This window comes from Carcharhinus amblyrhynchos, chromosome 35 (assembly GCF_965287045.1).
Source record: "Carcharhinus amblyrhynchos chromosome 35, sCarAmb.v2.hapA, whole genome shotgun sequence".
In the NCBI taxonomy this organism is placed as follows: domain Eukaryota; kingdom Metazoa; phylum Chordata; class Chondrichthyes; order Carcharhiniformes; family Carcharhinidae; genus Carcharhinus; species Carcharhinus amblyrhynchos.
The window spans coordinates 18949965-18966680 of NC_137358.1; the positions used below are offsets into that span (position 1 = coordinate 18949965).

Genomic DNA, 16716 nt, shown 5'->3' on the forward strand with positions numbered 1-16716 from the left:
ACCAACTATCCCCTTCTCTCATATGTTTGTCTAGTTTCTCCTTAAATTAATTTATATTATTTGTTTCAACCTCTCTCTGTGGTAGAGGTGTACGTTCTCGGGGAGGCACGATGACACAGAAGTTAGCACTGCTGCCTCACGGTGCCAGGGAGTCGGGTACATTTGCCAGCTTGGCTGATTTCCTGTGCAAGTTTGCATGTTCTCCCTGTGCCTGCGAATGAAAGATGTGCTGGTTAGGAGGCATGGGGGCACAGTTGTTAGCACTGCTGCCTCACAGCATCAGGGACCCAGTTTTAGTTCTGGCCTCAGATCACTGTCTGTGGAATTTGCACATTCTCCCCGTGCTTGCATGGGTTTTCCCCGGGGTGCTCCGATTTCTTCCCACAGTCCAAAGATGTGCAGGTTAAGTTGATTGGCCATGCTAAATTGACCCTAGTGTTAGGCGGATTAGCAGGATAAATATATGGGGTAACAGAAATGTGGCCTAGTTGGGATTGTGGTCGGTGCAGACTCAAAGGGCTGAATGGCCTCTTTCTGAACTGTAGGGATTCTATAATTCTAGGTACATTAACATGCTGAGTTCTCCCTCAGTGTGCCCGGACCAGCACCGGAGTGTGTCAGCTAGAGGATTTTCACAGTAACTTCATTGCAGTGTTAATTTAAGCCTACTTGTGACTAATAAATAGACTTTACATTCTCACCACTCTTTGGGGTAGATACTTTTCTGAATTTCTTATTGGATTTCTTGGTGACCTTTTATATTGCTAGCCTCAAAATATGGCTCTGACCCACTGTTTGCACTAAAAATCGTTTTCTATATTACTAGCCATTATCATTTTATGAGATGTCATAGTGGTAGTAAGGATAACCTCAGCTGTTTGGGAATAAATCATACAGCATCTCAGTCTAGAGTTTATTCCAAATGAATTATAGAGCTTGGACAGGGTTCTAGCTGTATTTTGAAATTGAGCTTTTCCTTTACTGTGAGCTCTCTCAGGACCCCAAATCTGTTGAATACTTCACTTCTCGATGCTGCTTAAACTTCTAATTATTATTTTCTGATTTTCTTATTTATTTCAATCTTCTTGGTTTCTACATTGAGCCATGATCCATTGTCATTGATTTTTAATTTCTTGTTTATCATTTTCTAAATTGAAAAGCATTGGTCCTCTGCTTGACCATGGTAAGCTCTACCTTTGAACTATGGACCACAGCCAAATTCTCATAGCACTTTAAGGTCATCCTGCATAGTATCAACAGCTCCAAAATCTTCTCTTCCACAGCTAACAATTGTATTCTGACCACTCCCACCCATCCTCTACTTCCACTTTGGACACCATATTAGTGCCCTACTTTGTATTAAATCAGCTATCCATTCTGTTAAGATGCCACGGCATTTCTTTTATCAACTTGCTGCCAACTGACCTTCTGCCCCACCTCTCATTGCACAGCTCCCCTCATCTCATCCACGAAGCAGATCTCAACTGACAGTTTTAAGATGAGTGATGTACAATGATTGAATAGTGTTCAGGATTTGCTTGTTTCAGGATGTTATTGTAGGTAATGGTGATGATGCATTAAGATTGTACGATGATAGGGTTCTCACCTAAAAAGGAAAAGGAAGAATGTTAAGGTTACAGGGTTAAACAGAGAAAGGGTACTTGGTACATTGCTCATTTGGAGAGCAAATGCAGACATGATGGCTCAAATGGTCTCTTTCCACGCAGTTACAATTGCGATTCTGTCCCATCTCTATTATGATTCCTATTTTTAGCCCATTTTTACTGACCTCATTAGCCTTTTCATATCTTCTAACAAGCCCTGCATCTATTCAAAACTGTCCATTATATTCCTCCTTCAGAAAAATCCATCCTTCTATTCGACTATTGGATTTACTCTTCCCATTCTTCTCTTGTATCCTGGAACATGTTGCTTTGGAATAAAGCACTTCTTCTGTCATTATTCACGAACACACACACACACACACACACCCCCCACCCACCCACCCCAATTTCCAATGTGGAGTGCCATAAGTGCAGATAAGGGTTACGGGTGAAAGAGGGGACTCGATGTTGAAATGGTGGCGTGGGCTCGTTGGGCCGAAGGGCCTGTTTTCCGTGCTGTGTTGTTCTTTGTTCTTCCATTTTGCCCACAGCACTGAGATGGAACTGGTCTGGATCCAGATCATTGGGGAGGAATAGCTGTGTCTTGGATTTAATATCTGGCTTTGGATATAACCTCTATTTCATTGACAATTGAGATGTGTTAAATGGACAAAGTAGATTGTTCAGAAGGAATGGTTCCATCTAAATTTTTTGGGAACTCTCAGACTAGCAGAAGATATTAGCTTTTATTTCAGTAAGCATTTAAACTAGTTCAGCATGGGGATAGTACATATATATTTAAAGATAGCTTTACTGATTTTCATTATCACATAGATTCCATACATGTAGTAACATCAGGTAGGAAGAGGACATGAATAAATAATTAAGTAGGTAGATGAGCGATATATACAGAAATTGTTCTACATGACCTTTTTATTACATTCAGGGTGGTATATAAATACAAGTTGTTTTGTTGTTGTAAACAAATCAACTAAACAGCTGAATATAAGAAATAATAAAACAAGGGCTGCTTGATCGATTAACAGACTAAACAGGATAAAGAATTGTGGGAGAAAAATGGAAAGCGTTTTCACTTTGTAAGAAGCCAGAGAGGTGTCAAAGACTGTTTTAGACCAATGACGAGCATTCAAGGCAAGGTTACAAAAGACTCTGTGGGTATGATGGAAATAATATGCTTTGCATTGGTCATCATTCTTGAAAATGATAGTTGACTGTCAGAATTGAATTTATTAAATTGGATGTACATATTGTTGTAGATGTATTTAAAAAGTTAGGAGCAGCCTGGCCAGACAGTATCCACCTGGGAGACATCAACAATGGAACTTATGATGTGCCTCTAGCTCATTATTTTAATAGCTTACTGAACTCTGCGATTGTTCCTGTAGACTGAAAGGAGGCTAATGTGGTTAACATCTTTAAAAATGGTGACAAGATAAACCCAGATAACCAAAAGTCCATTAGTTTGACATCAATGATAGCAAAGATGCTTAATTGAATTTTTAGCTATGCAATAAGTTTTTTTGGTTAGAGGGAGGTATGTTAGGGGGGCACAACATGCCTGCATAAAAAGTCATGTCTTACAAATCCAATAGTACTTTTTGAAGAACTTATGAAGATGTTCAATAAAGGAAGCCCAGTATGCATTGTCCATTTAGATATTCATAAAAGCTTTCGATAAGATACTGCACAAGAGGCTTCTGTACAAAAGGTAAGTGTTGATGGTAATATGTGCAAATCTCTTTGTCTGGAAATCTGTTCTTTGGAATTTTTTTGAGCAGTCCCAAGCATCAAAACAGTACTTTGGGAGCGGAAACATGCAAGTGACAGTATTTGGATAAATAAAGCCATTTTTATTAATGCTTTGTAATGTTTCATCACTATGTCAGGTAAATGTTTATATCTACAGGGTTTTCCGGTTCTCTCACTTGCGTTACGCAATTTGAAGTTATTTTATAATGCAGAAATGTCATGAATCCAAGCATTCTGGATTGGAGACGCTGCAATGTATATTGAGAATTGGCAAGCAGTTCTCAATATAGGCAAAAAGTAGTTATAGGTAGATTTGGATCTTTTGAACATCGGTCATCACTGGTGTCCCACTGGTGTTGGGATTATTGCTCTGTGCTATTTATTAATAATCTAGTTGTAGATGTTGGGAGTATGAACTGAAATTTGCAGGTGATACAAAGTGTTAGGAATGTAGATGATGCTTGGCTGCTTCAGGTGTGTTGGGAGATTAGACTTTGCAGCATAAAAATTAATTTATTCAAAATGCACAGGCGATGTTTAATTCTACCCTTCTATCTTCTTTGCTCCCATTTGCCTATGAAGTAGGCATAAGAGATGTGTAGTTTTGAAGAACACAGTTCTCCTAATATAATGATCAACATTCCTCCCTCAATCACCTGCAAGAAAATCAGATTAACTGATAGTCTATTCTTGTTATCCTAGGACCTGGCTTTGTACACATTTACTGCTGTAGTTGCCTCTCTGATTACAGTAACTGCACTGTAGAGTTTTTGGATGTTTTAAGATGCCTGATAATTTTTGTTGTAATTCACAGGCTGTGGGTATCACCGGCTAGGCCAACATGTATTGTCCACCCCAAATTGCCTTTGAGAAGGTGATGAGCTGACTTCTTGAACAAATGAGTCCATGTGATGTAGTAAACTGACAGTCCTGTTAGGAAGGGAATTCCAGAATTTTGACCTAGTTACAGTGAAAGAACAGTATATTTTTCCAAGTCAGAGTGACAAGTGACTTGGAGGGGAGTTTCCAAATGGTGGTGTTCCCATGCATCTGCTGTTCTTGCCCTTTTAGTTGGTAATGGCATGGGCTTGGGAGGTGCTCTACAAGGAATCTTGGTGAGTTGCTGCAGTACATCTTGTAGATGGTATACACTGCTGCTGTTGTGCATTAGTGGTGGAAGGAGTGAATAATTGTGGATGGTGTGCCAATCAAGTGGGCAGCTTTTTCCTGGATAGTGTCAAGTTAGCTGAGTGTTGTCAGAAGCGCAGTCATTCAGGAAAGTGGAGAGTATTCCATCACACTCCCGACTTGTCTTATAGATGGTGGACTTCGGAGATAGCCATGATATGGAGATGCAGGTGTTGGACTGGGGTAACCACAGTTAGAAGTCTCACAACATCAGGTTAAAGTCCAACAGCTTCACTTGGTAGCACAAGCCACTAGCTTTCAGAGTGCTGTTCCTTCATCAGGTGAGTGGGGTCTCAGTTCACAAGTCTCAAGTAATCAAGACTTGATTACCTGTAAAGACTTGCATTCCAACCATTATTTTGTAAATTGAGTTTGTGTCATTAACATGCCCTGTTTGTGAACTGAAATCCCACTCACCTGATGAAGGAGCAGCACTCCGAAAACAAGTGACTTGTGGTACCAAATAAACCTGTTGGACTTTAACCTGGTGTTGAGACTTCTTACTGGACTTCAGAGGGTCAGGAGATGACTTACTCACCAAAGCATTCCTAGCTTCTGACCTTTTTTTTTGCTCTTTGGATATTGTTTCAGCTAAATCTTCGTAAACTTGCCATTCTCTTTGTCCCCTGTGACACTAGCCTTTACTTCCTTAATTTCTCTGATTGCAATTTAGCCTAAGCCCACGTGCAAAGCATGTACTACTGGACCCCAAGCTCAGCTTCCACATGGACTATCAGCATCCATCATGTCAAATTGCCTTCCTTGTGCAAAAATAATTTGCAACTTTAGTAACTTGAGACCTGATCTCTCTAGTGGTTCCATTGCCAGTTTCTTCCCAACAAAACAATAACTCATCCAAGTTTTTCAGTTTGTGCCTTGTCACCCCTGCGCTGTGCCTCAGCCGTTTGACTTCAGTGTTCTTGTCCTCTCCTTCAAATCTTTCCATGACCATGTCAAACTCTGCAAACATCAGCTGTGTGTTCTTACAGCTCCTTTCCTGCAACACTCTTGTTCTTTGCTCTGCCTTCCTTCAACCATCTATTGTAACACACTATTCTGCCATCTATTTTAGCTCTCCTCTGGTGTTGAAAGCATCTTTAAAGACGCTCCTTGGCCCTAACTTTCCTGTGTTCCCGAGCCACCACTGATGCTTTTTATCCCTTTTTCTGTTTGGTTTAGAATGCCAGGGAATGGTAGATTATGTTGGAAGGTGTATGAAATTTTGGTTCACGTAGAAGGAAAATTGATATGTAGATCACCCTCAATCCATACCATTATACACCTGATAGATAAGTCACAGACCTGTATTAATTGGTGCTTGTGTATAAGTCACTGTCATTATGATTTTAATTTTAGTCTATCAGTAAGGGCCTTTTGGTAAACTGGAACTTAATTTTCTGCTATATATTTGTTAATAGGTTTAACTAAAAGAGAACCTGAATCAGCCCACAATGAGTTAATATTTCACTTCAGAAAACTATTTTTATGTTGGTTTTTGAATTGTAAATTATACTTTAACTGAGCCATCTCTTTCTTTGAATGCAGGCCCTAATTTTGCAATGTGTTTTGGCATAAGACACTGCACACAAAATATTAGAGCTTTTTATATCCACACAGTGTGTTACGCCATGGTTGCAATAAACAGCCAGCAGTTTGACCTCAAATGTTTATCCCATAGTTCAGTTGGTAGTACTCTTATTGTTGAATCAGAATTCTGAGATTAAATCTGAAAAGCAAGCTTAAACATATGATCTTGGCTGATAGTTCAGTGCCGCACTGTAAATGCTGCATTGTGTTTTGGATGAAATGTTAAACTGGGGCCCTCAAAGAATCTAAAGAAGATTAAACAAAAAGGGAGTTCTCTGGATATCATGGCGAACAATGCTCCCTGAAGTAACCACCACAAACAGATGATCTTGTTCCTTTGATTTTTGGGCCATTGTTGTTGTGTGAAGATTAACTATAATATTTTCCTAACAAAACCAGTGACTGCACTTCACAGGTCACCAGTTTTTTTGTAAAGCACTTTGCAACATTCCAAAGCACTCTTTAAATCTAGTTTGTTTCATTATTTTATGTAAAGTAAATTTGAAACTGTCAAGTAAACCATGTTCAGCCCTCATGCTTTGCTGGACAGTGAGATTGCATTCCAGTCATTGTCACTATTACACAGAAGGAGAACATTTGGTTCACCGAGTCCATGCTGGCTCACTAGAGAAATGCAGAGTCCCATTGGTCTGCTCTGTTTCCAGTGCCCAGCAAGATTATTTCTCTCGAGTGTCAGTCCAATTTCCTTTTACGACCGTTGGTCATCCCCACCTTTATACATGACCACAGCTATTGAATTATATAGCTGCCTATCAAATCCGTATCAATTCTGAAATAGCTTGCATGCCGTTCCATAACTACTTGTAGCTAGGTAACACCTTTTAATGTAATTAAATTTCCCAAGGACTTCACAGGACCATCATAAAATGAAGCATGATTGAGTCACGTAAGGAGATATTAAGTCAGGTGACCAAAAGCTTGTTCAAAGATGAGCTTTAAGGAGTGTCTTGAAGGAGAAAGGCAAATAGAGAGGTTTCAGGAGTGTCTTCCAAAGTTTGTGGCTTAGAAGCTGCCAGTGGTGGCTAATTAAAATTGTGGGTGCGCAATTAGCTAGAATTTAAGGAGCACATATCTGAAGGTTGTGAGGAGAGCAGCTTCTATTTAAACCTTTGCAGCTTGAAGCAACATTAAACTAAGATACAAGTATTCTTAATTTTCCCAGTCTTACTTTCCAATTAAATTGTGTCACCTGTGAATGGGCTTACCAAAGCTTTCAATTTGCAGTACTGCATTTTAAAGCAAAACCCTATCTGCTTTCTCGAGTGGATGTAAAAGATTCCAGGACAGAGTATTTCATAAAAGTTTGAATCCCACCACAATAGATGGTTAAATTTGAATTCTAAAATAAACCTGAAGTTGTGGAAGGTGTCTTTTCTTTTATACTGCCCACTCCAATTGGTGAAGTCTCTTCATTAGATCCTGGGGCTTGGATCATCGGGTGCATTGATTCGTTGTTTGTTAAACACATGAGGCAATCAATTTGCATGGTGTCATTTCCATTTGGAAAGGTATTTGTGATCTGATTTCTCCTCTGGAGGACACAATGCTGTTCCCACAAACATGTAATTGGACATAATAACCTGTATTGGAAATAGTGAGATAATTGAGTTCCACAGAAGGATAAATAAACCTTCCTCAATCTGAAAAATGTTAAATGATTGTATAACCTAGAATTTTCTCATGGAAAAAACCTGGGCCCTGTTTCCTACGATTGTAGCCCCAAAGAAAACAGCAAGTTCAGAATTTTTCCTAGATGTATAAAACTTTACTTCATGCTTTTTTTGATGGGGAGTTAGGTATCATTGCAGCTTGGGCAACTTATCAGGAGGAGAAAACATCTGGCAATTATTGACCTGAAAGGCATATATTGTATCAAGATTTCATGAAATTGTTTAAGTAGAGCATATCAACTTGTGTACTAGTTTTTCATATTTGACTTTGCCAGGGTACTCATGAAGCATTTGTCCTTTGCTGCAGCCTAAGTCTGGCAGCAAGGCACTATGTATCATATTTAGAAGATTAAAGCCCTGTATAGCATTTTTCACAGATAAACGACGAATCAAAGCAAGTTCAGGATTGCATTTTACATGCGCCTGATGCGAAACAGTCCTTGATCTAGAATTGATGATTGGCAAATTATCTTAGCAGCAATCCTTGCACCTATCAGATCCAGGCTTGATTGATAGGATGAACATCTCCTCTTGCTGTTGGAGCATTTGTGAAATGCCTTATGGCAATTAAACCAGTAACCCGTGGTCACAGCCTCACAGCACCAAATATACACAAATTGGAATTCTATCATTCAAAAATCACTGAGAAGTGGAAAATTAAATTCTTTTGCTGTACTGATGTCTTCTTAGACGAAAAGTTAAGGCGCACTTTTTGTGTAGAAAAAAATGGACTTTTCTTTGCAGTTCTGATCTGGAAATTGGGTTTCCAAAATTAAGTGCAATCCAAAATAATGTTGATTAGCTTATAATTTTGGATCAAACAAGTAAGCTCTCTGCATTGTTGATACTGGATTGCTAAAAGGCAAGATCCTCGTAATGCTCCTTTTATGAATAGACCCTACAATTGATGTTAGAACTCATTTTCATTGGGTAAGATGAAAAAGATATACAATTCTTGGAGAAAATATTTGTATGGTAGCCTCTGAGCCACCAAGAAGTAAAGATTATCTTGTCAAGGTATTTGTAACAAAAGAGAACTCTTGAGTTGTCGGCAAATGAATGTTATGCCCTAGTGACTTGACTGCTGCTCAATAAATAAGGCTCCTGTCTTCAGGGTGAATCAACCAGGCCCCTATTTTGTGCTTTTGTACTTTTTCCTTTTTACTGGACAGTGGTTCCTGAAAGAGCGTATTGGCATGAAATCATTCTGGGCAAACGGTATTGTGTGATGAACATTTTTCCTGCTGAGTTGCATGTGGTCATGCAACAACCTAGAATGTACCAAGTAGGCATTGTTTCAGGTTAAAAAAAATGCATGTGCTAGGAATCATGCAGAAATATTTATAGGTGTGGTGCACAATAAATTTTTAAAGGGAGATTGATGACATGATGTCTTGAGGTTTTTACTGACTGCGGGGCATTGATGAGTGACAAACTTTACTATGTTTTGATGCAACACCTTATAGGAATGCAGAATGTGAGCAGATTCCCTGAACAACAGATTAAATTCCTTAGGTTCATGACTTATAAAATCATTTTTAATTGAGTGTAGAAGATGCTCAATAATCCTGAACTGATTTGAGGAACTGTTATAGTTGGAAGGGTCACATTTGGTAATTTTGCCAAGACCATCCATTAATTGACCGATTTCAAGTTTCAAGTCAATCTGACCAAATGGTTCATTCCATCAGTGGTAGACATTTTGCCTTAAAGAGAACTTCCATATTAAAAAGCTTTAAAGAAATTAAACATGCTAGACTGATTCGACCAAGCATGCTTGGTGCCTCAGAAGCTTTTTTCCCCATTAGGAGCAAAAATAATACTGTGTTGAGTGACGAAACCCTGATGTATTATTCCACCTACACCTCCAAGACAAATAATTTTATCCACCTATTTGTATTTGTCATCCACTTGCAGAAGCCAAAGTGTTGAAATCCGTCAATTGGCCTTTTAATAAGGTATGCCAGCCTGAACAATTTAAAATGGCAAATTCTGGTATTTAGATTTTTAGTTATATGTAATGGAAGTGAATGTAAGCATAAACTTTACAAAGTATTCAACCCTGCATCTGTTTAGGTTACTTTCCTAAGAAGCATTGAACTAAAATCTTGATACAGTGAGGAGCTTTTCTTTAAACCAGTGTTGTCCAATAAAAATTGCAGATGAGCCACAAGTATGGCAATGATATCCCTGTTTTATTAGGAAAACACCTTAACTCTTAGAATATTTAACAACTACCTGTATCACCAAAGAAGTAAACCACATTATCATCAAAAACCCACTATGCTTTTGACTTATCATTTTACCAATAAATACACAAAAATTTTAAATTTATATGCGTACACTGCAAATGAGTATTGAGATCAAACCCAAGTATGTATTGGTTGTTCATTTTTAAACTTACAAATCAGAAATCCACAATTGATTCCATGTCCCTAAGGTATAACTGACAAAACCTTAAACTGACGTATTTTGAACGCTTGGTATCTGAAATTAGTTTCTCATATTGGTTGATCTCTCATTGCACAAAGGAAATTGAGACTAATTGTAGTCTTCAGATGCAGTAGAGTTTGTGGCATACACAATTGATTCTGTTCCCATTTTACCTTCTGCATATTCTATCTTTATTTTTATGTTTCTGCTTTTATTTGTTCACGTAATGGGAATATTGCTGGCAAGGCCAGCATTTATTGCCCAACATCATCAATGGTGGAAGGGTGTAATACGGCACAGTGAGTTTACAAAGACAATTTCTATATAAATGTGGGCAAAGGAATTAATGGAAAAAGTTGACAGGAATTCTGTGCAATGTAAAATTTTAATGTGAATTTGACCAAAGTTACTAACCAGCTTGTTAATAGTTTTCAAATAGAGTGCACAGCAATTTGTATAACAACTAAAAGTGCTCAAAGGAATTCAATACCATAATTACTTGTAATGTGATAGTTGGGTTCCTCCTTATTGTGCATTCTCCTTTTGGTAAGAGTCAGTTTAGCTTTGTTGCTGACCATCCTTTAAAATCTCTATCTTTAAATAGAGGAGTCCTGCAATTGTAGATTTTTTTTTAATTTATAGAATTGATTAAAAATGATTATGAATATGGCAATCCAGGGGAAGAGTCAACTCTGAAAAGTAAATTCATTCATTTAGTGGAATCTTAAAAGGATTTTCAAGCTGCTGTTGAAAATGAATGTTTCAGGAGGTTGTTCTAAGTTGTCAGTTGTAGCATGTTGCTTCATCTTGTCAGATAATATTTGGACACCAGAATTGGTTCAATAAAAAGGAGTTTAGGCACACAATAGACTTCTACACTAACATCCTAAATTGAAAAGTATTTTAAGCTGAAAATACTTCATTTTCACTTGATTTGTTGTGGATTGACTCAATATACTGAAGTATTTGTAAGGAACTTCTTGTAAAAGCTACATAACCCCATAATTTTTCAAACATTTTCTGCACAACCTGTACAATCAATGTTTTAAATAAAACATGCAAGTGGTTGCACGGTAGGGCTAATGAAAATTTTAAGCTATCAGTTGAAAGCCAAACTCAGAAGGAATATGCATTTGGTAGTGCGGGATTGCAGAAGTATCTCTTCCTCTTCTGACTCTGAATTGGTAATAAATTCGGAATTTTGTTCTTTTGCTTTTCTTTGGGTGGCGAGGAATCAGAATTTACTTAGAAGTACTTCATAGTTGAAATAAAGGGGTGGGGAGGGGAAATGAACTGTCTGTAAGGCTCTGTAAACTATCAATTGTGGCAAGTCAAAATTTGATTATCTAAACTGGAAGGAATGGACAGACTCCTTTGTGTTTAAAGCATTTGGGTTGCATATAATTACAAAGATATTTTTTCCTCCCTTCCAGGACATGTAATATTGCAGTTAGATGCATTGTTGAATTTGCTGGGCGTTACTCTTTTTTTCCTATACAAACTGAACAATTTGGCCCCTTGTTTTATTCATAAAGGTTCAGTGTATCTTTGCCTGCCTACTTCAATCTGCAAGGGAGTTACAGAAACACCCCGCGTTCATCGAGCCGTGAGTCATGACTAATTTTTCCAGCTGTGTTAATAAATGTGGACAAAGGAAACGGTCAATTTTAATAGCTGCAATATACAAAGATACGGTGTACACGACAGTGGAAAATGAGTAAACTGCAATGCAGTAACAACTCTGGCCAGACCAATTTGATATGTAGGTTTACTTCAGTTTAGGGGGAATCGATTGAAAGGATACTACTGCTAACTTGCAAGCAGCAATATGAGACCACTAGATTTAAACTGGGACCAGTATTTACGAGACACATGCTGTGATTTAATTGCATTGTTCACTCATATTAAATAAATTCTGGAGCATTTGGTCAAGATTTACACATGTTTTATTGCTATGGGTTTAAATGAAAACTTGCCATTTTAAAAACTTCAGATCGTCAGAATTAGTTTTTCACTCACTGAAACTGTTTTTTTTCAGGTGATGATGGTACCAAATAAGAATTGGCTTGGCTGTGCAATGCAGCTAAATGCCAGAAGCCTACAAAGTTGCTTACTGTGAGAGTGACAGTCATCTTGATTTAGGATTGCACTTCAAAAGTAGTGATCATTATGCTTGATGCGACTAGCATCATAGCGATGGGTCATTGTGGCAAAAGGCTGAATATACACAAAGACCAGCCAACAGTGTTATCCAGGCTGTTGTAATAAAGGCACAATCTTAAATCCTGATGGTAAACGTCTGAGAAATCCTGCCATATCATATCGGAAAGATTGAAGTATTCATACTTCATCACATGCACATAAAAAGAGGACTAGCCATTAAATGATGACTTCCTACTATATTGTAGGAACAAGAAGACCATTCCTCTCTCCCTCACTCTTGAGTGCAGCTGTGTAAGATAGGAAACGTTTTATAGACTGGTCAGCTGTACTCACTAATGCTTCTTGTTGGCATGCTTTTCTACAGAGAGAAGGGGGAGACTATCTTTTGTGTTAATGGTTCAGTCCTACTTTAGTCTTAAGCATCCAAACGTGGTTTTACTTATCCCTGAAGCGTGTGCTAAGGGGCAGTGATCTGATTTATTTTTGCAAAACAACAATTTGTAGATTGCTAGTGGACCAAGCTTCATGGATTCAATGAACCATAAATGAGAACTTGGTCCCTGTTCCAATACTAAATCTTGGCATACCCATTTCCTGCCATAAAACTGTACTGACGTTCTTGCTCATTCTCCTGTTCCATGAGGGAATTTTCAACACACTGTACTTACTCTTTAGTTCTGGTTTTATTTTCTGCCCCACTTAGCCTACTTGGATCTGGCATTTTAATCCTGGAATTGACATTTTGATTTAGTTTAGTTTTACACTGTGAATGTAAACCAATTTTAGAAAACTTCATAGTAAGTGAATCCATTTGTTAATGGAGTGAAGAGAATGAAAACTACAGCATGGTGGTCCATCAAAGTTTGTATTAGCCTGCATTTTCTCAGCACAGCCCTGGAATGTTCCTGGTTTAGGTACAACTGAAAATGATATCACCCGAGACCAGCAATTTTCCCACTAAGAAGCTGAAAGCATTCAGTTATTTTGCGCCTCTTTCTCTGTAGCTAGAGGAGCAGAAACAGTCCCTTTCTAAGACGCCAGAATCAGAAATGTGAACCTCTGCTATCCCTGGCTGGAGAACAAGCTGGGGAGATGAACAATTCGCTGTCTATTTAAAGACCCACAACTTACATTTGAGAGCAATCTGTACATTTTGAAAACAGTATCTCAGTTCCATGCATACAATATATTGCTCATCCAATGTATCTAGATGAAAACCCACAATATCTTTGTATTATGAGCAATAGAATTTACACTAGGATATTATGATGATGATTTGTGGGAGGGAATCATTGATGCCTGACATTCTCCAGAATTTTTGAAAAAGCTCCTACCCATTTCTCTTATAACCAGAATTAATAACAATGCTTTTTTTTATCAACGTATTGCAATAGCCCCAGCTTTAAATCAAGTGGCCTTAATTGCTACAGTGTAAGAACTTAGCAGTAGATTAATTTCTACAGTTAATGGTCTGAATATTGTAGTTCATAAGATCATTTATTAAGCATTAATAAAACTGTCTGAGTCGTGTCATAAGTACCATTGGCATCATAAGTGCCATAGGCATTAAACAGTCAAATTTCAAAGGGAGAATATGTAGATATGCTATATACAATAGCTTGGTACATAGTCATCAAACAAGGCTTGACATTGTGCTGATTGATAATTTGCTGCGCTGCAAGGTTATTGGGTACATTTGTTGGTTGACTACAACTATAAAGTTATTTTCCCTTTTTCTCCCATAAACTCCACACAAAGACTGCTCTTTGTGTGTGTTTTTGAGATGCTTCTGTTACAGATTATGGGCATTTTCACTTAATAAATCTGGAATTAAAAGCTATTTCCAGTTATGGTGACTGTGAAGCAATCATCATAAAAACAATCTAGTTCGCTAATGTCCTTTAGGGAAGGAGTTATCCTGTTCTCACCTGGTCTGGCTCGCATGTGAATCCTGACCAACAATAATGTGGTTGACTCTTAACTGTCTTCTGAAATAGTCTCAAAGCCACTCAGTTGTACCAGACCACTACAGAAAAGTCAAAGAGGAATAAAACTAGATGGACTACACAGTATCAACTGAGGCCACAAAAATGACAATGGTACACCCAGCCCTGCCAACTCTGCAAAGTCCTCCTTACTAACATCTGGGGGCTTGTGCCACAACTGGGAGAACTATTACACAGTAGTCGTGTTCTCCAAATCGTAGCTCACAGGCAATATCCCGGGGACCATCATCCCTTGGTATGCCCAGTTCTATCAGGAGCACATTGCTTTACATTTGGGAAGGAGTTACCCTGTGAATCCTCAGCATTGACTCCAGACCACATGAAGTCTCATGGCGTCAGATCAAACATGGGAAGGAAAGTTCGTGCAGATTGTCACTTACCTACCACCCACCTGTCCATCTCTTTCCCTGTTGACGAATGCGAACTCCTCCATGTTGAACACTAATTGGAAGAAGCTTTGAGGTGGCAAGGTCGTAGAATGTACTCTGGATGGGGGTTTCAATGTCCTTCACTGCGATTAGCTTAGTAGTACCAGTGTCCTAAAGGACATAGCTGCTAGACTAGGCCAGTTGTAGGTGATGAGGGAACCAACAAGAGGGAAAAGCCTACTTGACTTCAACCAGACCAGTTTACCTGTTGCAGATGTATCTGTCCATGATGGTTTTGGTAGGATTGACCATCACATAAGTCATTGTGGAGACAAAGAACCCACCTTTAGATTAATGATACTGTCCATCATGCTGTGTGGTACTAGCAGAGTGCTAAATGGGTTAAATTTGGATCAGATCTAGCAACTCAAAAACTGGCATTCTGGGCATAGCAGAATTGTATTCACCTAGTTTCTCTAACTTCATGCTCCGATGTAGCATTCACTCTATTATAAAATCAGGTATCTACTTTGATTCATTGAAGAGTGCAGGAGGATATACATCAAAACTAGGAGTAGGCCATAAGGCCCTTCGAACCTGCTGCACCATTTATTGTGAACATGGCTGATCATCAAATTCAATATCCTGATCCCGCTTTTCTTCCCAAATTTCTTGATCTCTTTAGCCCCAAGAGCTACATTTAATTCCTTCTCACACTAGTTTGGCCTCTTTGGGTCAAGGAAAGGTTATAAAAGGTTTACCCCTTACCCTCAAACTATAACCTCTGGTTCAGGGCTCCCCACTATCAGGAACAGTCCTTCTGAATCTACCCTATCTAATCCTATTAGAATTTTATAAGTTTCTACGAGATCCCTTCTCGCTCTTCTAAACTCCAATGAATATAACCCTAATTGATTTAGTCTCTCATCATAACAGTCCTGCCATCCCAGGATTCAGCCTGGTAAACCTTTGCTGCACTCCCTCTGGCAAGAACACCCTTCCTCAGATTAGGACACCAAAACTGCACGAAATACTCCAGGTGTGGCCTCATCAATGTTCTATACAATTACAGTAAAACATCCCTATCCTCATACTCAAATCTTCTCACTGTGAAGGGCAACATACCATTTACTTTCAGCAACTCATGCACAATAACACCAAGGTCTTGTTGAGTATCCACTTCTCTCAATTTACACCCTTTCAAATAATAATCTGCCTTCCTACTTTTGCTACCAAAGTGGATAACTTCATATTTTTCCACATTATACTGCATATACCTACACGCTTAGCCTGTCCAATCACACTGAAGCATTTCTGCATCCTCCTCACAGCTCATCCTCCCGTCCAACTTTGTATCATCTGCAAATTTGGAGATAATACATTTAGTTCCCTCATCCAAATCATTAATATATAATGTGAGCAGTTGGGTCCTAGCACAGACCCCTGTCGTACCCCACTAGTCACTACCTGCCATTCGGAAAAAGCCCCATTTATTTCAACTCTGCTTCCTGTCTGCTAACCAGCTTTCTAGCCATCTCAACACATTACCCATAATCGCACGCGCTTTAATGTTACATAGTCATCTGCTATGTGAGATTTTGTCAAAAGCCTTCTGAAAGTCTAAATAAATCACATCCACCAGTAGTCCCTGGTCAACTCTGTTAGTTACATCCTCAAAGAATTCCTGTAGATTTGTCAAGCATGATCTTTCTTTCGTAAATCCTTGCTGACTTTGTCTGATTATGCCATGCTTTCCCAATGTTGTGCTATGAAATCAATACAAGTCATGCCTAAAAATGAGCTTTCAACCTGGAGAAGCCATAACACAGGACGAGTTGCAGGGCAGATAATGGAAGCAGCATGCAATAGACAGAGCTAAGCTATCCCCACGCCCAGTGGCTCAGAT

General features: G+C 38.7%; 1 protein-coding gene across 7 annotated transcripts in view; it reads left to right on the forward strand.

Moving 5' to 3' along the window:
• Positions 1-16716, forward strand: part of LOC145361526 (putative RNA-binding protein Luc7-like 2) — an 84683-nt gene that overhangs the window by 17699 nt on the left and 50268 nt on the right. For 4 of the 7 annotated variants that reach the window (XM_080217339.1, XM_080217341.1, XM_080217345.1 and 1 more), the window contains exon 2: positions 11809-11879. The exons of the other annotated variants lie outside the window; for them this stretch is intronic. In XM_080217339.1, the coding sequence (XP_080073465.1) occupies positions 11809-11879 (71 nt within the window). The remainder of the gene's footprint in view (positions 1-11808; positions 11880-16716) is intronic. 7 annotated transcript variants of the gene reach the window in all.